A 24,441-nucleotide genomic window follows, 5' to 3' on the forward strand; every position below is an offset into this window, starting at 1 on the left:
CCCCGCTGGTCCACACCACTGTGGCTACCACCAGCTATGTAGGGCCAGGAAGTGGTTAGATGTGTGTTTGTGATGACACACCCATACACCCACACTCTCTCCCAGCTTGTAGGAGTGTATGGCAGGGTCTGGGAGTCTGCCATGTGTGTTGAGTAAAATCTTTAACAACTTTGGGCTGCGGTTTGGTCGGTTTTGGTGCTCTGCCCTTCTCCACCCTGTAGATCCGCACACTCTCACCAGTACTCTTCCAAACTGAAACTACTAGTGGCTTTAGTGAAAATTTGGATACAATGGGTGTTCCCTTTGCTCAGCGTATATTCGCCCACCTTAAAAGGAATGTGTTGGTCACACTAGAAGTGCAGCAACTCCTATTTTGAGATTGAAGTAATACAGTGTTTCTTTTATGCAAAGTCAGATGCTGAAAAAGAAGAAACTTGTATCAGAGCTTGGTTCAGCTAGAGAAATGTGTAGGTCTACATGTTGTTTAATTTGTCAGGGTATAAGGAATATTTTTGTTTTTATCAGTAGAAACTGATGCTACATAGTGTTATTCCTCCCCAGTCTGAGATATTGTCTGCTGATATGTTTTCTCCAGATGCTTAGATTTATGGTTTATAGTTCACAGAGGCAGACGTTGCCCTGTAAGCAGCCTTATGTTCAGCAGTCTCTCAGTGTGGCTTCTGCTAGTGTTTAATGTGGCCTGGCAGAAACTGTGATGAACTAAGCTTGTTTATGAACGCATATGTTTGCCTCCCCACATACGGAGAGGGAGGGAGGTCATATAGATGTTGCCAGGGCAACACTATAGCCAGCAAAGAGGAAGAACCTCAGACCATTGATAAAAGAGTCGCTTTCAAGGAATGCCAGAACTTCTCCCCCGAGTCTCTCAAGGCAGCTCTGTGTACCCAGAGAACAATAGGCCATCACTGCACTGTAGCCCAAAACTAAGCCTTGTTCTGGGGCATGAAATGCCAGGCAGAGGGACTCAGAGGCCCTGGGGTTCTTAGGAGTGGATGCACTCCACCAGATTTCTTGAACAACTACAGTGCCAAGCTTCTTAAAGACTGGCCTACATGCTCTTCCGTGGGAGAGTTATGATATTGGCTTTTTAGCCCAATCTTCCAAATTAGTGTGGGACTGACCAGAAGTGGTTAAATCTGTTTAAACTCCAAAGTGTGTGTGTGTGTGCACCCCAGGGCGTTCTGGCATGTTGAACACAGCAGGGGGACCGGGGAGATGCCAAGGAAAAGTTTACCCCTTACAAGACCCTTCTTCTCAAACAAAGCTCAACTACTGGGGCTGTATGCTTGGAGGCTTTCTCAGTATGCTAAGGGATATTTTAACTAGCAAATGTTTAACTTTTTTTTATTACACAGGCTTTGTATGTACACCGTTGTGGAACACTGTTCCCACTCAGCCTCTGAGTGCTAGCACAAATGAAAAATTGTTTAATCTCAGTTTCTTCAAGCCACAGCCAAAATTCAGCCAATGTCCCACTATTGTTCCCATGGTAATGACTGGACTGTTTGCCTAATAGGTTTGGTGAAAGACAGAACAAAGGTTTATTGTTCAAATAAGGTTTTCAATAAAGATTGTTATTTATTTCACTGTTGAACCCACATACATGCATTCTTTATCGTTTTATGCAACAAGGCAAGGTTATGTTATAGTTTATTATTTAATACAATAGAACTATTGTTTGTCGGGAGATTTCAAACATCAAACTTATGTAATATCCTTGTTGTAATGCAAGCTTATCTCTTTCAGTCGGTGACTTGTTCATTTTCACGGTGAGCTATCAGAGCAACAGCTGACGATCGTTTGGTACGGTAGATTTGTTAACTTGTTGTTGGGCCTCAAAAGCCCTGTAGAGCTGTTCTTTTTATATTTCATAAGACCCACACGCAGAGTTACACTATGTCCTCATGCACTAACCCTTCACTGGTCCTCTCCAGACAGCACTTTCCTTCACAGCTTTATCTTATCTAAGTACTTCTGGCCGGACATGCTGGACAAACCATTCAATGTTTGGCTTAGAGAGATGGTAGCATTGGCATCAATTTATCATCAAAATTATCAATTTGGATGTTAATTTGAATTGATTTCAGGGCTTTTTTTCGCAATTAATGTCTTCTTTTTCTTATTTGCTGCAGTGGTGGAAGATCGTTTATTTAAAGGTACCTTGTGGAGTTTCTGACTCCCAGTAGTGTTATTGAGCATTTCTAATAAGTGGGTTCCATGGATGTGTTGACAATGCAGGATTTAAAATACTTTGGCTTTGCAAATGTTTTATTAGGAAGGAAATGCGTTCAACACTTTTTGTTAGACCTCAAAGATACACACAATGCACTTTGATGAGTAACACTCAATGTAAACATTTGATAATTTATAAAAAAAACTTCACAGGGCACCTTTAAAGAAAAAGCAGCAATTACTCAAGGTAAAATTAATCCACTGCAAGTAAAAGTCCTGCATTCAAAATCTTACTTAAGTAGACATACTAGAAGTATTAGCAGCAAAATATACTTGTATCAAAATTAAAAGGTCCTCATTAGGCTGCAGAATGACTCCTGCCAGTGTGATATTATATCATGTTTGGTACTTCATTCTATGACAATGCATCATATTTTATAAACTGATCATATATTTGGAATGTAAAACCTGATCTTTAATGTAACTAGAGTTTTCAAATAAAATATAGTGGAGTAAAGAGTACAATAGTTCCCTCTGCAGTATGGTGAAGTAATAAATATAGAGTATCTTAAAATGGAAATACTCTGGTGTGTTAAAGTACAGTAATTGAGTAAATATACTTAGTTACATTGTACCTTTTGGGTGTTCTGATCACATTCAATCATCTGTTTGCAGCTCCTCTTTGCTATAAATGAATACAGACTGAATAAAGCTTGTGGCCTGTGTGTGAGGGCCATGCATGTTTTTAGGTGTACAAGTGTTTTGGCCTTGGAATGTGGTTAGTAGCCTGCGTCTCTATGTGGCAACTGGTGTCAGGGTGCAGTTTAGCAGCTGAGGGTCTGTTGCTACTGCTGCATGTGAACCCCACCCAACTGCAGATCTGTATGCGTGTGCACAGAGCTTTACTCTGAACAAGATGTTACTAGAGGGGCCAAAGATAGATAACTGACGTGTATATACACATACAGACACACACAGGAAGTGAGTCACACATGCTGTCATTATCCAGTTCACACATGTCTGCTTTTCCTAGTTTGTCAGCCTCTGTTTCTCACACACACATGCACACACTCCCTCAGACAATGACTAAGCAGCAGTGTATCCTTGAACAAGGTCCCTTAAATTACCTCAGACATAGACAGGCTTTGTTCACCAGTGTCCTGAGCGAGGCTGTCACTGACAGTGACTCAGTTAACAGACAGACGGAGACATAGATGAAGGTGGCATAATCACTGGATACTTTCCCACTTCCCCAGATGGGAAACTTCCTTCATGCATCATCAAACCTGTCTCATTCAGTTACTACCTTGGTTAGTGAAGTGGATAACCCAGAGGTGTTGCTCTCCGTCTTGTCTTTACTGTGTAGTACCGGGGGAAAAAAACATCACAATGGAAGGATTTGGGTTCAGCCCCTCTTGTAAACGTAAGCTCTCCCAGACAAATGGCAATGAGCCGCAATTAAAGAACTATAAAGGAATCAAGAATTGTGCTTAAATGATGTCATACAGAAAAATGAGAAAATGAAGAAAATGTTTGGAATTAAAGAAACACACTGCAGGTAAAGCTCTGTACCTGCTCACTTGCCTCAGAGCTTTCACGTCCTTCCACTGTTTCATTCTTCCCAATCTATCAACCTCAGCGCCTCCCCTCCCCAGGAGAGCCGTGTTATGTGGGCCACTCCGCTTCTTTGAGGCTCAGGTCCCCTGATGTAGCAAGAAAATGGGTCTTTTTTGTCATGTAGTGTAGTGCTAACCCACTTTCCTGATCCAGATTACACCAAGGAAGTCCTCCTTTGTCTTTACCTCTAGACAGCCATAGAAGATTACTGTTTGTTGTATGTCCCTTTATCTCTCAATCTTCTTTCAAGCTTCATCTCTGTATAAACACCACAGCAGAGACCTTAACCTTAACCTATTGAGCCCTGCGCTAACAGACTGTTAAACAGAACTTGACTGTCTCATGCCAATGGTATCTTCTTCCTGTGAACATAAGACCCCTACTGAATACTGTTCGGTTAAACATTAACAAGAAGACACCCACACACACAGATTCCAATGCGTGGTTTAGTTTACAGTCTACGACACTTGTTGTAAGCCCCCTTTGACATGTCATAGGGGGCTCAGAAACAGACGAGGCTCTGTCTCTATGTGGAAGAATGCCATTCTCTGACAAACATATTATGCTGGACAATTTCAGAAATAGTTACAGATGCTTGCATTGCTGTAACTTTGTGCATTAGGGCTTATGAAACTCAGATTTATTTCTGTTTTTTTTTTCTTGTAAAGATTAATGTGAAAATAAAGGAGACTAGTTTGGTTCTTTTTTACATGCTGGTATCACACCGGTTTAAAAAAAGAAGCTCTGTATGGGGTTTTGTTACATCTTGTGTGGACATGCAAACCAAACAAGTCGACTGTGAACTAAAGCTCAAAGTATTGGTAGCAAAGACTCAAATGGGCAGTGAGAGGAAAAATGGAGTAGTCACTTTGCACTCTATGTAAATCCATTACAACATTGTATTCTCTAAGTTTAGCCTGTAACTTCACCAGGGACAAGCCATTAACCTTCAGTTCTACACAGTCATTAAGGTTGAAGAATATGGGGCATGACTATGTCAACCCACTATGTTACATCTTTTCTACTGTTCTTTCTGTTCCAGTCTCTTCTCTGATTTTTTTTTTTTTTTTCGAACAAAAAGCCTTTCATACCTTAGTCCTATACATCACATCACCACCTGACGCATTGTGAAATAAATGGAGTCAGGGCCTCTCTTTCATACAGAGGAACGCAGTCGATACTGAGGAATGTTTCGGTGTATGTGTATGTGTGGGTGGGGGCTAGGTGTGTTGTACATGCCTCTTCCTGCATTGATTTGATCAATTGTTTTCATTTCATTTTAGCAATTACAAAGTGATGAGTTCAAGCTAAGTTACCTACAGTAGATGAACTGTGAGTAATAACCAACAACTGTAGGTGATTGGTTGATGTATGTGGGTATTGTGTTGCTGTTCTGTCCTCACGCTGCAAACAAAACCCCAAATCACTTAGTGCAGCATTGAGCGTAAATTCCAAACCGTAGCTGAAAGGACTTGTTAATGTGGACATTTTTTGCAGCGCAGCTTCGCTGGGAGATCATTGGATGTTTTTTGTGGAGAGGAGAGGGCAAAGGGGCACACCGCCAATGATGTTGCTCTCTGTGTTGATTATGCCGAGCAGGTGTTTGACTTTATGGGAGCAGATGGGTCTATTATGCATGTCTGCCTTCCCTGCATGCCGCATAGTGTACTAGTCCCTGCCAGCGTGTGTTTTAATGTGTGTGTTGACTGGGCCCGGTGGCAGACGGTGTGTTGTCAGATCTCGTTGTATCGTTGTGTTGTTCCTGCTGTCTCAGCAATTATTTTTATTGTGTCTGTCACCGGTCTTCCATTATCGCCTACGTCAAGAATAAGAACAGCGATCGGCTTGTCTAGATGTTCACTCGGGTGGATTCAGATGCTTAATCATCCATAGTGTAGGGGGGAATGATACTGTGGGTACATCTATGAGCATACCATAAAATATGAGGGGCAGACAAAATAAACTACTATGATGAAGGATTTCAACTTTGAGGTGACAGTCACATTACCAAAAACATCCACAGCAGGTGGATCAAGCATCTAGCAACATTTGTCAGCAGTGAAAGAGGTCTGGCAGTCAGCACTTTAAAATGTGAAGACTCTGAAGAGACCAAATCATCAGGGACCAAAATGTAAGTCAAAAAACTAATGTGAAAAATATATTCAACGTGTAATTGGAAATAATCAATAAAATATCATATGACCCACCTTTTGTAGCAGTGTTTGCCGTGGGGATTTAGTTGCTTCAAATGTAGTCCTTTTTTTAAGTGTCAAACTTGTCCTACATATCACACTGACATGTAATCTAACACGCTGATTCAAAATCTTAACCCTCCAAAATTCTTTGTGTAGTTGAGACTCGCTGGGGGATTCCCCAAAGTTGAGACTAGACAACTGAGATGCGATTGTTACTGCAGACAAAATATTCTGTTGATGTCATTTTTACCAAGTAATAAATGAAACTCAAAAATCTGTCTAAGAAAGCAAGAAAACCGACATAACAATTAACATTTTCATTATGAACACCACATCTAGTATTTGTCAAAAGCATGTGCATTGAATACATTAGAAAGGGGTGAATTTCAAATATTTAAACATAATCAAACACCAAAATTACCATCATGTGTGGTAGCTTGTTTAATCAATTGCCTTCCTCCTTGTGAGCAAAAACTCAGGAACCTCTAAAGATGTTATTCTTGTCAGTTTGAGATATGGTCTCCCCAGTGTCTTTCCTACAGATGTTTAGATTCCTATATTATCTTTGCAGATGTTTAGATTAGTGGGATCTGTTTTAGGTTTTACCCAGACAGACCTTTACTACAAACAGAAGCCTCTGGGTGAGAGCTCTACAAAAACATTTGTTATGGTCTGGCAGGAGTGACCTCATGGCAAATAAAAGTGTGGAATTCTGTCTTTTTTTAAGTCCGACTATTTACACATGGAACAATGAGTTTTGCTCTGTCTCTCCTTGTCTTGGTCTCGCTCTTTATTGCTCTCTTTCATGTCCTTGGAGCTCATCTTTCTCATGTCTGGTTTAAAATGGAAACAAATACAAGCGCATAACCTTTTTGAACATTTGTTCTCTGTCTCTTTTCATTTGAATTATTCAAGCGTGAGACTAACAAAATTATGTGTTATTATTATTTAGTGAAGTACTGTGCATCCTCGCTGAGTGTTAAATCGTATCACATGGTGGCACATCTGGTTGTGTTGCTGCTGCTGTTCTGCAGAGGGAGCCATTGCTCCATTTCAGATTCTTCAGAGGCCCCGCGAGCGGCTAAGGCGCCGCTCTCTCTCCTCATTATTCGCCTTTCCTTCACATTCATCACATGACATTCACTTAACATTCACCTTACAGTCACTACTAGTAATTTCAGAAGAGAATGCACATTTGCAAATACTAAATGAATTGCCTTTGTATACTTATCCTCTCAAATCCACACGTAGCGACTCTGATGAAGTGCAGCCTGCACCCTGAGGGTAGAAATCGATGGAGATGAATTGCCTAACGAGTTAATTTCTCTTTCACTGAGCTGCCTGCTTCTTCAGAGTGATGAGATGCTGCAGTCTCTAGTGACTGGCGGAGGTAGCGTTCCTTAAAGTCAGCAATGATTCTGGGAGGCAGCCAGAGTGCTCTGCCTAGTCCTGACATGTTGCTGAACTGTCTCTATAGGTATGTGTGTGTGTGTGTGTCTCTCTCTTTCTCTATGTGTGTGTGTGTTTCCTTCACAGATAACAGCACAAGGGGCCATGTTGAGAAATAAGATGGGCCCTCAAACCAGGTGCAAAAACACTCCCTGTTCTGTTATTGCTGTATCTGCGATTAGGCAGGCTACTCCCCCAGCTCTCCCAAGCTTGCCCACAGATTGTGAAACATACATCCTTTTTTTCATACAGGATAACCTTTTAATTTCCAACATTACTCCAGTTTTGATCATGATCGTCATAACATCCCTTTTATCTAATCTTGAAGTAGAAGTGAAATCACTTAGAATTTACAGACTGAAACTGATACATCTAATAACAAGGTAGAGTGTCGGTGAGATTTACAATGTCATTACACCGTCTCTGTGCCTGAGTTATGACTGTGTAGCTGTCAGCGCAGGTTTTTCATGCTCTGTAACGGCGAACTGACCTCCGGGGGGATTTCTCTATGATACGTCTGGTTTCACAGCTCGTCACACACTACTGTCATCAAGTTGAGCAGATGTGACCCAGTGCCTGCCGTAACACAGCCATGTAATTGAAGTCCTGTAATATTCAAATCTGTTGAGTCTGATTTTTTTTTTTTTCGAGTAGACTGAAACCGTTGCTAGTTTCTGTGTATCCATTTGAACACTGATCAGAACATTTTTCTCTCTGTGACTTTGCGCAGTCACCGAAGGTTTCAACTTATCTGTCGGCTGCACAGTCTGTTTTATGTAGATGTCTCTCTGTCTTTTCTCTGTCCTTGTCCAATCAACTGTCTAACAGTGTAAAAATACACTGAGCAAAAGCTCTGAATAATTCTGTCCTATTATACTTCTTTGCCCTCTGTGTAAAACAACAGGGAGGACAGTTGCTTGGCAGGCCATATTCAGACAGATGAACCTTGATCAGCTGCATTTATTTAATCTTTTGAGTTTTTATTGTGTGTGTGTGTGTGTGTGTGTGTCTGTGTGCGCCCGCTATGTGCACATGGTTCATAGAGTGTTTATTTATGTTTATTCCTGGGTGTGTATGTAAGTGTAGGTTTCTGTCTGTGTACATACAGTATGTCTCAGTCAGTGAGTGGGAGTCGTGGTGCGGGTGGGGTTCAGTTTTCAGATTGGGTCTAGATGATAGTCAGGGTTCTTTGTTGTGGTTTGGGGCCCGGCTGGCCTGGGGCCCTCTTTTGTGTCTCCCTGCCACACTGTGTGTTAGACTGGAGACAGTTTTTAACCTTTAGCATGGATTCTGAAGATAAAAGGTGACGTTGTTATCTGAGGCAATAAGATTTTGCTGATTAGAGGTTGAAAATGACATTTTTTTTATGATAAACATCAGTCTCTTTGCTTTCTTAACTCTCTCTAGAGTATCAGATGGGTCTCCTTAAGTTTATTTATTTTTTCTGTGGTAGACTGCCTGTCTGAACAATGCGCATACTCTTTATTTCGAAGCATTAGGAGTCTGATGATATCAATGGATAATTGCAGTTTATTCCAATGAGGGTTTTATTTTCATACCTTTGACCTTTATTTCTTTAACAATAACATTCAATCCACCAAACTAATTGCTTTGATCTGGAAAAGCACCAACATCTCTTAAAAAGAAGTCTAATAGGGCAGGAAACCTGATCATACAGGTTTTAAACAAACCCCCAGCGTAGACAAACTTATTTGGAAGTGAAAATGAAGGCAAAATTATTACTCAAACTTTCCTTTGTAAATATCCATCACAGTTTACAGACCGACTTCGAGGTTCAGTTTTGACCTTTGTTGCACTTGCCCACATACAGTTTTTCTGTGCAATGAGAGAATCTTACCGACATTTCAGGTGCTCTCACTTTCAGTTTTACTTCCAGATAAAATGGTGTAGAACATCTGGAAAATCTGTCTGGCTGTCAACAACCTGATGACAACCTGTCTGACTGTCTGAATGTTTGTTTTCTTGCCTCATCAGACGTGCTCAATCATGTCTCCAGATCTTAGCGATTACTTTGGTAGCTGATAGAAAATGATGGCCAAAACTATAAAAATAAGACCTAAGTTGTAACAAAGAGGAATTGTCCCTCGACATTTTGAACATTTTCAATGAGGAAAAAATGTTTTGTTTACTCTTTTACTTTAATTTATCATTGACTTTATGCCACAAATTTTCTGGAGTCTATTTGTCTTGACAGCCTTTCCTCCCTTGCTGACTTCAGTGCCCAAAACTGATTTTTTTTAAGAATGAAAGTATAAATCAGTCTTAAAATTAATACCCTTTCTTTACTGCACTGCAAACACTACACATATAACACCTGTCTGTCTGCCTCTTTGGCACACCATCACAAGCTGACAGAGTGACCCTCAACTCTGAGTCCAGCGTGTTTCCTCCAGCTGATTAGGTAAAGGGAAAGGAAGTCTTCCATATTCCTCCACACATCCGTTCAGAAACAAGAAATGCACCGGGTATTGTTTTGAAAGAAGTCCAACCCTTTCGGAACCTCTTATGCAAGGGTCAGCGGGAGGGATTTTTATCCTAATTTTGTAATCTTTTCATGGAACAAGTGATTCTGTCTGTGCTGTGTTTGCTTAATCCCCCCTCTCTTGATCAAACCTCAGAGTTGGTCTTGGATTAACTGATTGTGTAATGTATTGGTTTCTCTCCTCCCACGTGGCAGCCAATTTGTTCATCTGGCCCTGCTACTATCAGACCAAGCTGATAATTCACCACCTGATCAATAGGCAATCACCATTTCACAACGCAAAATCCCAGTCCGGTCTAAATCTGTGGGGCCTCTCCACTAATCTACTGTCTCTGAATACCTGAGTTTGCCTCATCCCTGGTGGCTTCTGGCCAAGAGGCAGCGATGCTCTGTGTTTGAGCTAGTTCCCTGCCTGCCTGCCTGCCACTGTGCCCTGTCATTGAGATAATAGCTGTTTTTTGTGTTGTTTTTGTTCAGCCTTTAGGCTTTTGTCATAAGGTGTCAGTATATGTTTTACTGTAGGGAGATTTACCTGCAGCATGTTTTACTTCAAGGACCTGCTGCTGGTGTAATAGAGAGATTCAAGAAAGAATAAATGGATTAAGTGAGGTTCGAAAAATAAATAGTTCAGCTCCTTGTTCATTCCTTAAGAAACATACACATTCATCTATAAACAAGTGCTGTGCCTCTGGAAAAGAATAACAGAGAAAACGGTATCACTTCATTAGGAGTTAACCCTGTTTTTACACCATTCAGTATGGTGTGCAGAGCAGAATTGTTTGAAGGCTTGTTAAGTGAATATTTTTCCAGTTCAGCAGCATGCCAGATTGCCTTTCAAAGGAGATTGACTGGATATGAATCTGCACACAGCAAATTTTGACTCCAGCGCATGCACACACGCACTCATACATGAGTCCCAGAATGGTTTTGTGAGGACCCATAACTCTCCCTCTGTGCATTCACCTCAACTATTTCTCTTTCCACCTCAGGAACAATAAATCTCTTTTCTTACCATGTGTATGTTGGTGTCTGCGAAAGATTAGCCGGGTGATTTAAACTCTGAGGGTGGAGGCGTTTCTCGGGGAAATGACCTGGCTTGCTACTGGCACCCCTGGTTCCTCTCCTGTGAGGTGAAAGAGCTTTTACAGCTCCTTTGTTTTCATTAGTTTGCCTGTGTTAAAGAGTTTAGAGGACGTGCTTCAGTGTGATGGAGTGCCATATGGACGTGTGTGTGTGTGTGTGGAGAGGGTGGTCACAAATGTCAGGTCAAAGTGAAGATAATGTTTCAAACTTTCCTTTCTTCTAAGGAGTGACCCTTTTCCTCGTGGTGAGCTCTTGACATCAGCCAGTGATCTTCTGAAAGGTCCTGGTCCACTCCCTTTGTGTGTGTGTGTGTGTGTGTGTGTGTGTGTGTGTGTGTGTGAATAGGAGATGGATGTGTGTGTCGGTGCGCAATGTGACGCCGGTTTCCTGTTGAGGGGTCGGCTTGTGGTTTGCGCATGCTTGGTTTCACCCACCTCACAAGGAAGGATACACACATGCACTTTCTCTCTCTCTCTCTCACACACACACACGCAACATCTGTATCAGGTTCAGGATTCAACGCGCTGGAAAAGTGAACTGGATGAACGCTTGGTTCTCTGCGCTCCTACTTCTCGTGTATGTTCTTAAGAGCAAATGCAGATGAGCTATAAACCACTTTTCCCAGAGGACTGAAGCGGAAACTTCAGAGGGCTTTACAGCTGAAAGTCACATGAAGTCAACTTTGGGATGTTCTTGTTTTTGAGGACAGAGGGAACTGTCCACCAAACAGCGCGACTGATGGGAAAGGAGACTGGCCTTGCCCTGGCGTGACGTAGACTGTGGTGTGGAGATATTTCTTCATTTAATAACAACTTTCTGACATTTTTATCTCTAATTTTTACACTTAATGCGAAACCGGCGCGTCATTTGGGGAACCGATGTTTTTGTTGGATATGGTAAGAATTGCCACGAGAGACTTAAATTAATATTTAAAGGGACACGCGATAAAAGATTGAAATCGTCTCTGACACTAGTGTTCTGTGCTATGAAATATGTATTAGATTTGGCCAAATGCTTGTGACCCTGTGACCCACTAAAGTGTTTATTTTCCTGATATTCTCCACATTTCTGTTCTTTCAGTTTATCAGTTCGTAACAGCAGCACACACATCTGGCTGAGTCTTTTCAATTATGTTACAAAAACAAACCTTTTATTTAAAAAATGAAAAAAAATTATTGGGTGCCATAATATCACTGTTTCACTTATTTCATTGTGTTACAACTCCCGGTGGCACAAGCAGGCTGGAAAAACAAATTAACAGACTTAACAAGTGAAATCAAGTCACAGCAGCTGTGTTAATTTTAAAGTAGTACAGTAGTTAAAATGTTGAATATGAATCAAATTCACTGCTCAGAATAAGCATATCTATACCCCACATTGTAAGATTGCATCTCTGAGTGTTCTTTTTCAGTCTTGCCTCCCATCAGCACCCGCTGACACGGTTATAATTTCTCCATTTATTAAAAAGAACAAAGCCCCCCACCCCGCTATGCTTGTGTGGTGGTGCGGTATTTGCTATTTGTTTATTTAAAGGGGCGTGGAAGCTGCTACAGTAATCACTCTCTCCCCTTTCCCTCTTTCTTCTTTTTTTAAAGTTCATTACCATCACCAGAGACGCGTCGTAGGGGTTAAATTAGCGCGGAGTTGGGGCGCGTCAGGGCGCACACAGTGGACTAGTTGTGCCGATCACTCCCGCAGAGGCGATGCCCTTTTGTGGAGAGGTCTCTTGTCACACAGAGGACAGACGGCATTCACAATCGGGACGCAGGGACACAAAGAGAAGAACTGCGTTTTAAAAGAGTCCATTCTTCCCCCGCTGTCGCTGGGTGTTGACTGTGGGTGTTTGAGAGGATCTTTGTTGCCCGGAGAAAAGTAGAGAAGAAGAATACGCGCCGTGAACGAGTTGGGGGGATTTTTATGGACAGGGTTACTACAGCAAAGCTCATGTTGTCATCCACTCCACCTCTGTCTGCTTTCCCGGAGCGACTGGTCTTGTTTTGGACGAGGAGCGGAACTTTTCTGCATTGTTTTGCGCACTGATTGTACTACAAGACGCGAGCGCAAGGAACACTATCATAATGAACTTTCTCTCCCCGGTGCCAGCGAGGTAGCAGTTTGATCTCGATAATTAACTTTTTAAGAAGAGGTAATTTGTGGATATCTCCCTAAAGGATGCCAGTTGATAAATTCGCAATCATGGAGGACAAACTGTGGATATTGGAGGACCTCAATATGATGTACATTCGTCAGATTGCTCTCAGTTTACAGGTAAACGTTTCTTTCCACTTCTTGTTGACCATCACTTCTCTCTAATCTTCTGCACGTTTTGTTGCTCTTGTTTTGGCTGCTGTCACCAGTTTTGGACAGTCTTGAAGTTGTGGGATGTGTCAATGAAGTATCACCCAAGAAATAAGTATGTGTGTCTCAGACTTTTACCTTCTTTCTCTTGATTGATAGACTGTACCTAAGTATAAGCAGGCTCGCTAACAACTGAAATCTATTTCCAGTCATGTTTGTCCTCCCAGAGTATACAGTGCATCACTGTGTTAGCCGGCTGAGACTGCAGCTGCGCCTCGGCGTGCTGTAAAGTTTACAGAGGGGCTGTGTTGAAGAATCTTTCTGTGTGACAAACAAGTCGAGCTGACACTGGTGTGGTCTCTCCCTTTACAGATGGCTAAGCTCTCACCGACAGCAAACAGAAAACAACACTGCATGCCATCCATCTCTCCTTGTCTCTCCCCTTCCAACTGGGGTTCACACACAGTCCACAGCTGCACATATGGGCCTCATAAGTCCCAGTGGGAGTGTGCATGCACATGTGTGTGCAGGCTAGTATTGTGTTCTGAGAGACACAGAGAAACACGACAACACTTTACATTAATCCAACATCCCACCACCTCGGCTGCAAATTTGCACAATCTCTGTTCCTTTAACAGTTATAGAGAAAATAGCTGAAGAGTATCTCAGTCTTAACAGAGCCAAATGGAAGAAGAGACACAAAGCCATTGGAAATGTTACAGGAATTTCCAAGGGGAATTCTACTATATTTGAATTTCTGGCTCCATAATCTGAAGATATATTGGCTGTCTGAGCTGCAGTTGTTTATAGGCGTAAGGAGCTTGCTCATTGGCAACTGAAATCTAGTCCAATAGGCCCTCAGCTGTGTGACAGAGGTGTATCTTACCAGTGCCAAGTGCCACGGAGCCTGCCAAGTGGTGTCTTTGGCTTTTTATCACATAAGAGGAGATTTGTGACTATGAAATGACACACACACACCTACCAACTTAAGTTGGTGTTTAGGTTAGTCTACCCTCATTCCGAGATGTTAGGATCTGTTAATGAAACTCTCACCAAACGTACGAGCCACTTGTGCAACAAGGATAGCATAAAAGTGACTTCTTTGAAGCTTTAATAGCGCCTGTAGTCTGAAATGCACTGTGACAAACCAGCAATCACGAGGTATTTTCTTTACCAACAATTTGATTGTGCACTAATCAACTTATTAGTTCCTGACACAGGACCTCCTTTGATGAATCAACTTGTTTTGCTCGGACATGAAATGGGTACTTTGTCTGAATATTGAATCTAGGGCATTATGTTGGAATGTAGATAACAGCCATTTCTGTTTAAAATCTTTGCAAATTTAAGAAATTTTGTTGTCTCAGTTCCATTTTTGTTTCTGTTAATGCAATTGCAAGGACAAGAATGTGTGGTAGCAAGATGATGAGCTCTTCTTTAGCCCTGTGGGAAGACGCTCTTGTCACTTCTCCTGCGCAGAGAGCTGAGAGTTCGGGGTCAGTTGCAGAGCAGCATTATCCTCCAATAGATAGAGATTTTTGTTGGATATAAAGTTGTGCTCATCTTCAACTCAAATAAGTAATTTTTTTCTGGTTAATACTCACTCAGTCACTCACTTGTTTGCTCACATGCTCATTCTTGCTCCCTCCCCCCATGTCTCCTCTGCCTGGGTGGGTTTATGAGACAGGGATTCTTTGTATGTGCCTGAGCTGCACGGCCCACAGTCTAACTGTAATTTCAGCTAGCTATGGATGTTTTTTTTGCTCCAGGGTCTTTCATAAACGTCCACAACACAACTTGCAGTTATTACAGTGTAAACCTTTTCCTCCTCCTTCTTGTTTTTCCCTGCGGCAACATATATCTGAAAGCCGCTCCTACCCCATGCACACACACATATACCTTTATAACATCCACCAAAGTACACCGTGTTGGTTACTTTTTTTATGTGTGTGTCATCTCAGAAGATATGAACGCCTGTCACCTAAAAAGAAAATGAAAAACTAAGAAAATCATGTGTGTCTTGAGCGCTGAGGTTCCAGCATTTCTCAGGCGTGTATAATTGCTGTGTCAGGAGGAGAGATGGCAGCCATTGTGTTATTTTCAAGCTCAGTAGGATGTAACTTTTCTGCTCTTCAGGTTTTAACAAGCCTGTTATAATAGGAATGACTGCATTCTTGGCTTTGGTGCACTGTTATCTTTCTTCTTCCCTTCCTTTCTTATGAGGCCCAGAGGACAGTCACTGCAGTGCTTCTTCTTCAGTCACGTGCAAAGTGTAAAGCCTTTCGCTCACAGCATGCAGGATTCCCCTCAAAAGGAGAAATGACTGATGGGAAACAGGAAGGAAATTGGTCTTGTGTAATTACTGTTTCCCACCGGGAGTGACAACATGATGTCATTGAACTCACTGCCATTAATAGATGTATACACACCATTTCCTGTCACCACAGACCCGGATACACACATACTTTTTCCTTATTTGCTTATTTACGTCCCCCTGTTTTTCCTGTCCTCCTGTCCTCAACAAACTCTGTCCCCCTTTCCTGTCCCCTTCTCCCCATTAACAGCCCGAGGGCCGTAGATGGACACTTTCTCCCTGGTCTAATTTTAGCTTGTTGACTAGCCTTGAATACATATCATGGCATTGCCAGAGTTAAATGAGGACATGAGCTTTCTGAAGTCATGTATTTTTGCTCTTGTTATAAAAGCGGGATTTGTCTCAAGCATTTCATTCTCTAAGTAAGTCATTGTTTGTCAAAGTACAATACTTTCTCTATGTGTGGGTGTGTTGACCTCACTGGGTCAGAGTAGCCCTGCTATGCCCAGAAGGGGTGCAACCTAGGGCATTTAGCTGCTCCAGCTCCAGATCATAGCAATGTTATCATCTGATGAAAGATTGGAGGCACTCCTGATTCCTTTTCTGGGTTCTGCTGCAGTTGTTGTGTGTATCGAGGTATTAGGAAACAGAACTGACCCATCACTATTTTTTGAACCTGTGTAAAACACAAACTGAGAAGCGGAGACAACTGAAAACATGTTATGGAGCAACTGTGGTTGGAAAGTCTCAAAGTAATCTGCTGAAGAGTAAGACTGAAACACTTTTTCAACCTGTTAGCTGTTTTCCACTAATCTATTTACACAGATTTCAGATAGCATTAACAACCCAAAGCATTTTTAAGTGTTCAGTCCCTTTTTACAACATTTCCTTTAATGCTTTATAGTCCCACCAACATGAAGCTAATCATCAGGCTGATAAATGACAACATTAACTTGACAAGTTCTGTTGAAGTCCTTAAGCAAATAGAGACTGACACATTGATCCTAACATGTTATAGTCACGGTAGCTGATCCTCTGACCCTGCTTGACTATGAGCTCACGTGGGGGTCAGGTGGGAGTTTCTTGCTACCTCACTCAGGGCTCATTTTTGACCTCTCACACGCCCCCAAACCCTAAACTTAGCTGTGGCCATGCCTTGGATAGTTCTGAAGATTCTAGACACCACAGGACTCAAATATCCGTTGGCTGGTATTCATGTAGCGTCTCTTCTTCTGATCTCAGATCACTGGTCAAGCTGCCTTGACCATTTGATTGAGAAGGCAACGTCTGTCCACCCAGATCAATGCATCATCTGGAACCATTTGAAACTTCACTGTGATAAGAGATAAAGTTTGTCACCTTATAAATTGACCGTCTGTTGTCGTATGCATGTATTTGAAGTCATAAGTATGGCTGTTTTACCAGTATCAGCCCTGGTAACTGATATTTCTCAGCTCTAGTCCCTTTAGATGTCCAGAGCTCCAGGCTTTCTAAATGTAGGCAGGTCCTGGAGGGCCAAAGGCCAAATTGACAGCAGTTAATCCCTGTCTGCAGTGGGACAGTAAACCAGGATCTTTGTGTGCAGTCTGGCTAGACTGAATCTCTACCTGATGATGAATTTGTAGTAAGAGCAAAGGTTAATCTTATTCATTCTGGAACAGCAAAACAGTGCATGTAAGGTCTAGCTGCAGTCACCTGCCTCAGACTTTTAGATGCATTTCATTTTTCTTTTTTTCTATTCCTCTAAATTCCCTTCCTCTTGTATCATTGTCACCATTAATTTGTTGATCCTTTTTTGCGATTGCACTTTTTCCTTTCTTTTAATAAATGAATCTTATCAGTAATGAGTTCAACTTCAACATATTTCTTCTTAAAGACAAAGTCAGCAGTTGAAATGTGTGTGTGTGTGCATGCATGTGTGTGTATGTATATAGTATGTTAGTTCAGCTGTGAGGTTGTTTAGGTAGCCTAAGTTACACCAGACCTGCCTGCTTCAGTGGAAGGTGTGCTAAAGCTAACAGTGTGATACAGGATACACAGTCGTGTCTGAGCCAAAACACATTCCTCCACAACGGACCACTTCATAGTACACAGCTCCCTGCTGAGCCTGTCTGTGTGTGCCTGTGTGCTTGTGAGTGTGTGTGTGTGTGTGTGTGTAAATATTTGCAAAGAGTAATAAGTCAATACTATAAGCTACATAATCAAGCAGAGTGCTTTGATTTAATTAGGAACAAGAGGTTTGTCACCCTGGATTTCTCTGTAATTGTAGGTTTTAAATCTTTTTGCATTTGTTTTCATCTGCATGAAGGAGTTTCCTACTTGAGTGCGAAGGCTTGACAGTTTAACTGTGCTGGCGAAATGAATGGAAATCATTAGATTTGCTTGCTCTTGAGTGTTATGTACATATTAGTCTGTTTGCTGTGTGTGTGTGCTTTGTGTGTCTGCAAGTGTATCTTTGGCATCCGTAGCATGGATAGCTACAGTAGGTTCCAGTTCTTCCAACGCTCTATGCCAAAAGCAGGCATGGTGTGTGTGTGTGAGGTAGAGGAGAAAGGGGGCTTTGTATCACATACACACACACCCATCACTCCCTACCAAGGCCCTCCTCCCCACCGTGGAACCACAAATCTAGCTCCTAACCCTCAGCCATCTCTCCTAAGCCTTCCTCCCTCCCCGCCAACCTCAGGTCTACTGACTCCAAAACATCTGGCTCCCCATCTCACGTCTGCACCCCAACATTCCCCCTAACCCCTGGATTTTTACAACAGTGCCGTGACCCCCTTACACCTCGGTCCTCACCCCATCCATCGCCCATGCAGCAGTTAAGAGGAGGCAGCGCAGGTCTGAATAGGCATTCTGTGTGAGCAGGAACCAGTTAGATGGTGCGGCCTGAGCCAGTTTCCTTTTGAAAAACAGCAAGCGTGAGCCAGGAGAGTGAGAAGGAGAAAATACCAAGCCAAACTGTGAGGTGCTGTTATTGGAACATCAACCTGACTCCCTACACTTTCCCAATTTGATTCTTTTTTTGTCATTCGCTTCCCTCTCCGCGCTATCTCTGCCTGAAACTACTTGATAAATTCCCTCTGCTGTTCTCCTGTCTCTCTGCCTCTATCTCCGCTTTCAGCACTTATTTCCACACTCTTTTATCTCAGCCTTCAGCGTCACCTTTTGTTAATCTTCTCCACTCTTTCTACTTTCACCTGCGCACACACAAAGACACTTTGGTTTTAGCAGTTTATGCAGATTTTCTTTTCCTTTTTTTTTTTTTTTTTGCAACTGCAAGGAAAATTGGAGCCACTTAAGCCATTTGAACTGAGACTGCAGGCGTAATTCAAATCAGCCCAGATTGGATTAAAGCTGTGTTTGAGCTGTGGTGTCAACAAGCTCACAAGTCACAGTTTTCAAGTGGAGATATAAATTTTGTATTTCTTTGTAAAACGTAATTAAAAAACATCTGAACGTGTTCTGGAGATGCAGCTGGTAGTGCAGGCTGTTTAATCAGATGGTTGTCTTTGAAACTGTGTGCGAACGCACATTGGGTTGAAACGAGCATTTGGTAATTTGTTTAATTGAGCCCGTAGAAGTTGCTTTTGTGTTTGTCCATATGGATGCAGTTTATGCTCATGTCTTTTTGATCTACTTGTGTGCTCTCCAGCTTGTGAGATAAAGTCTGCACAGTGTACATGACTGTGTGCAAGTTTACGGTTCATGCAGTGACTTTATTGATTTGTGTGTCTTTGATGAGGTCTATATACAGTACGTGTGGGAGATTAATGTGTGCATGAATAAATTCTGTCTATTTCTGTGTGTTTATCTCACTCCCTCTGATTTTCTACATCTCTTTATTATCCCTACCGACACCATGCCAAGCGAGTGCCCTGGAACAGAGAGTAGGTGGAAGTCAGAGAGGCAGAGGACAAGTACGAAGCAAGAGCTGTCTAAACAAACAATTACAGCCATTAAAACATTCCCTAGCGCACATTCCCATGAAGTGGATAGCATCACTAGCATTGCAGTGACCCTGAGGATTATGTCTTTTGGGGCAGTGTTTGCAATGTGCGTGTCAGCAACGCACCAAAGTGTCTTATTGAATCACTGCACGCTGCGGGATCCTTGGCCACTGAGTTCCTGGGTGTATGTGTGTGTGTGTGTGTCACTGGTGAGTGTGTGTTTAGCAGGTGGACTCCGTCAGCATTTGGAGGGCTGCCGTCTGACCATCTTAGGGTCCGTTCTGCTTTCATCAAGGGCAAGAGAGAATCTCACCTCCCTTTGAGACATGATGTAATGACGCTATTATTGTCTCTGTCTCCATGTGTCTGTGAGAGACGCAGTAACATCACAGAATTGATTGTTTTAATGTTGATTCATACGAAACTGATCAAGCTGAACAGGTGGCCTCACACTGTCAGTAGTAGGCTTTGAGTACAGGAAGGCAGGACTAGGACTAAGTTACTTCTGTTGGTGAAGGCTTAGCCTTGAGAAGATGGATGACTGTGCTGTTAAGGAAAGTCTAAATGCCAAAGGCGAACTGTCAAAAGGGGGGAATTCCAGAGTTTGTAGGCAGGTCAGCAGGAGCTGGAGCTTAAGGCTGAGGTAGGTCTGAGGGCCAAGGCTGCTGAAAGGGGCCTCTTGTTGTGGTGCGAGGTGTTGAGAGGCATGACTGAGCTGTTCCATCCCCAAACAACACCCCTTCCTCAAAAAAAAAAACAGACACTGTCTCACCATGATGAGATCAGTGGAACAAACTCTCCAGCTAGATGATGTCATGTTTGGGACTTAGGGGTCAAGAGCTCAGGGTCACATTAGGAGAAGCTGTATGTGTGTCTGTGTGAGAAGCAGTGTGTGCTACACCCTTTTTTGCACACTGAACTTGACTGTTAATGTGCGAATGTATTGTAGTGGTACCATCTTTTGTTCTCTCTGCTGTCTCATTGCACACACACACACACCTTTGACTGTGTTACCCTCTGTATCCTCCTGCCCCCCCCCCCCCCCTTCCATTAGTGAAGCTATTAAAAAAAAGCTTGTAAATCCTCCTCAGGTTGACTACACCTTCTCAGAGTTGACGGGTGTCCATATGTTAGAATGTGTTTCTAATCTTGTCTTCACTAGGAGATGAAAAGGTTAATCCATCTTATCTTTGTTTGGATGGACTAAGGAAACTAGACAGGGATTTCTATTGGTCCCGAGGAGAAGCATGCCTCAATATGATTGGCTGAGACAGATAGCTAACCGGCCTGAAGACCCCCGTTAACCCCTGCTACACCAAGCACCCCTGAAACAGTGTGTCATTGGTCAGTATGTCACAGCATGGACACAGCATGTCTGTTAGTTGTTATGTAACTACACGTGTAAGTTTATTGAGGCACTATTTTAGGACCACATAAAGACACACAAACAGCTCATGCACTCACAGTTGGCGACCACAGCTGTTACTGAGATCCATCGAGATTGACAGTCAGGATATATATAGCTTCGCATATGATTGCTGTTGATTTGACTTGCATAATACTGTGGTATAGGTTGCAATACCTGCATAACACTGGTGACAGCAGTGTCTCATGATTTTGTTCATTAGGTTTTTCATGTTTCAGCCGTTGATATCGTTATTGTGATAGTGAATGAAGATAAGGTATCCTACACACAGTTTTTGTAACTATACTTGCAGGCCAGTTAAGGAGCATGCTTCTACTAAGTATGTAAACCACACTGCCACTCCTAATTCAAGGTGTGTCCCCTTTTATATGTTAAAAGCTTTAATCAGTTTGTGATGCTGATGTCATGTCTGTTTGGTGACAGTCCCTGGCTCACTCACTGCATACTTGTGGTTAGACAATAGTCAGGTCGTTGGCCTTTTGGCAGCACCTCAGGCTGCTTTAGGACACTGGGAGGGAAGCAGGTCATTACATGTCTCTTGCATAAGACAAAAGCGTATAATAACATGGACACAGTCCAGCAATGACAATGAGGAGAGAGAAGTTAATGATCCTGTTTCATTGTGTATGTAGATGTTGCTATGCCCCCTAATGGCCATTAGGGGGTTGAGGGTGTCTCTTTGCAGGATAAGTTCACTATTCCTCAAGTCTTTCTTAAAACAATGATCAAGTTGCTATATCAACATTGAAACAGGTTTTGCCCCCTGTAACCATTCCTCCTGTTCATACTGACTGTTAGATGATCCCCTCCACAAGTAATGAGAGACAAAATCAGTAGTCCTCGTTTTTTCAAAACATGGATTGTGTCTGAGTTAGTCAAATAAATCTTCCGAAGTTAGTCTTTTTAGTAAAAAAAAAAAAAAAAATCCCTCTTTGTCTAGATGGACAGTGTTTTCTTGATCAGCTGCAGTGGATCATAATGCACATTCAAAGTGCATTATGAAGGGATCTCTTAATGGCCATGTATGAACAGGAGGAATGAACCTATCCTTTAATAGTAGTGATTAAAAAGTAAGAAATAAGATAATTAAATAATACATTGACGCACAATATGGCTGCACAATTTAAAAAATGATTGCAGTAAAATCATTGTAGCAGTGGGTGGCCTAAATTGACTTAATATTTAATTCCTATAATTTTCTGTTATTGATACCACTTTCTGGCCTATCAATTAGATGCACACTGTTAATTCAAACAGTGCCAATTTTGACCAACATGTTATTTTTTTATTTTAAAGTGTCTGTACACTTCAGTATATTGCTATTCCCTCATACGGCACTGTTTAGCTAGATAATTTCAGAGTTTGTCAATATCATGCAGCCATAACAGGACGAATGTTCTAAAAATATCATCCAAAAGAGAACAAAGTTATCACACTTTTATTTTTTGACTGTTATTCTCTGCATCTCACAGTAAAGCAGTTTCAGCTTATCCATGTGCTCCAGTGCTTCCTCTGGGTCAGTCCATGTGAAATTGCCCAGGGACCGTTATTAAAACAAAGGGCTGTGGAAAAAAAGTGAGTAAAATATATGAACGAGAGCCTGTCTCTCAACAACTACTGTCAACAAAGGCGCCTAATTCAAATCTGCACAACCAAGAAATGTGAATTTTTGGTAAGCTTATTTACTGCTTAGTTACTCCTCCAGGCCACGCTAGGAGTTAAGATTTCATCCTTATTCTTACAAATTGAACAGAAATGGTACGGAAAGATGTTCTGCGATAAGAAACATGGCTGCAAACAGCGTTTATATCTACAGTAGGAAGGAAGAGGTCTTGAGGATGTGTAGTGTAGCAACAGTAGCAGCAGAAGAGGAAGAGAAATGCCTGTTTAGGAACAGCACTCTTGTCAGTGAGTCAATAGGAAGTGCTCGAGACTCCGAGGGAGAGGGCTGAGTAGGTTAGTCTGACTGGAGGAATGTCCTCTCTTCCTGTGAAATGCAGTGTAATGACACTGAATGATGATATCATTCATTCAGCTGGACCCTCTGACTCATTCATCATGGGAAAACTGAAGCTAATTCTGTGTGTCTTTTTTTTCCCAGATGCCTTAAATATTCATAAAATCAGTATGTTGTTTGGTCATATTCCTATTTAACAGGTAGATTGTTTAATTCAGTGCCGTTTTGCCTGTTTATGCCTCTGTTAGCATTGTCTCTCACATGTGTTGTTCTCTGAAGTGAACTGTGAGTGCAAATGTGTCTCTTGACAGCACTTCTCTGGCCGGCTCCCTGGCGCAGCTACTTGCTGATGAAACCTTAATCTGATTAACTGTAGGATATTTACAGCTCCAAGTCCTGTGTTATCAAGGCTCATCTTGTTTTTGCTGCACACGTCTATTCACCCAGAGAGATGAGCAAAGACAGAGAGATTTGTGTAAGAGGGTTGAAGGCAATTTTTAAATACCCTATGACTTTGCTAACATTCTTGCCGGTGTTTGAAGCGTCCGCCCTCTGCCCCCGCAGCGAAGTGAGTGCCATGATGAAGCTTCCCCTCCCGTGTTCATGCGGCGAGATGCACAGATGTATTAGTGCACCGTTGAAACGGACTGTGTCGCTCTGTTGCTTTTAGCCAAGGCTGCCCACAGACTGACTTTCTCCTCCTCCATCTTGATCCTCCTACATGTCATCTGCTGCCTCTCTGGACTGTATATTCTCAACTCACCCACAAACAACACACAACAAAACAAGTGTTGTTGTTTTTGTCTTCCGTCACTGAGATTCTATCCATTTTGCTCTGCTGACATTTAGGAAAATGCTAAAACATTAAGAAAAAAAAGGGTGGAACATTGTTTAATGTTTTACAGTTATTTCCTGCAGAGGTATATTTTCATAACGTTCTCCTTGTGTTTGAAAAATATGTCCTGGACTGTCCATTATTAGTTTTCCAGTGCGGATTTCCTGGAGCCCAACTCTCAAGACAGCTGATTCCCTCTAACCCCTGTTTATTCACACACTTAATTCTAGCCAGGCTCATCTGTGTTTTCCGTTTCCACCTGCCCACAAATCACTCTCATACATCACCATTTGACAAGGCGACAGGCTCCGCTGCACAACAACTTGCCAGTGCACTCACATGGGCCAAGCAGAGGCAGGCACAGAGGGAGACAAATGAAGATTTATATTTTGCCTTGAATGATAAGTTGTTCTGTTAGTAGAATTACATAAATATGTATCAACTTGAGGCTGCTGGTCAATATTATTTTGTGGTGTCTTGATATTGAAACATATTTTCTCCTCTTTTGAGTATGTTTTACGTAAATTGAGAGTATAATTATGATTATGCAGCTGCAGGTAAATTAACTTTAAGTATGCTGGTGGTATAGTGCCACCATATTGCACTCATTGCCTTTTTCTT

At 42.1% G+C, this 24,441-nt stretch overlaps 1 protein-coding gene across 9 annotated transcripts in view; it reads left to right on the forward strand.

Annotated features, from left to right (window-relative positions):
- rtkna (rhotekin a) overlaps positions 1–24,441 on the forward strand; it is a 58,087-nt gene that overhangs the window by 4,349 nt on the left and 29,297 nt on the right. Inside the window, exons 1-2 of one of the 9 annotated variants that reach the window (XM_044369022.1) lie at positions 11,545–11,936; positions 12,636–13,308. The exons of 6 other annotated variants lie outside the window; for them this stretch is intronic. In XM_044369022.1, the coding sequence (XP_044224957.1) occupies positions 13,213–13,308 (96 nt within the window). In that variant the 5' untranslated portion in view covers positions 11,545–11,936; positions 12,636–13,212. Of the gene's footprint in view, positions 1–11,544; positions 11,937–12,252; positions 13,309–24,441 lie in introns of those variants that run through there. 2 more of the 9 variants (XM_044369028.1, XM_044369011.1) reach the window with 2 other exon arrangements.

This window comes from Thunnus albacares, chromosome 2 (assembly GCF_914725855.1).
Source record: "Thunnus albacares chromosome 2, fThuAlb1.1, whole genome shotgun sequence".
NCBI classification, from domain to species: Eukaryota; Metazoa; Chordata; class Actinopteri; order Scombriformes; family Scombridae; genus Thunnus; species Thunnus albacares.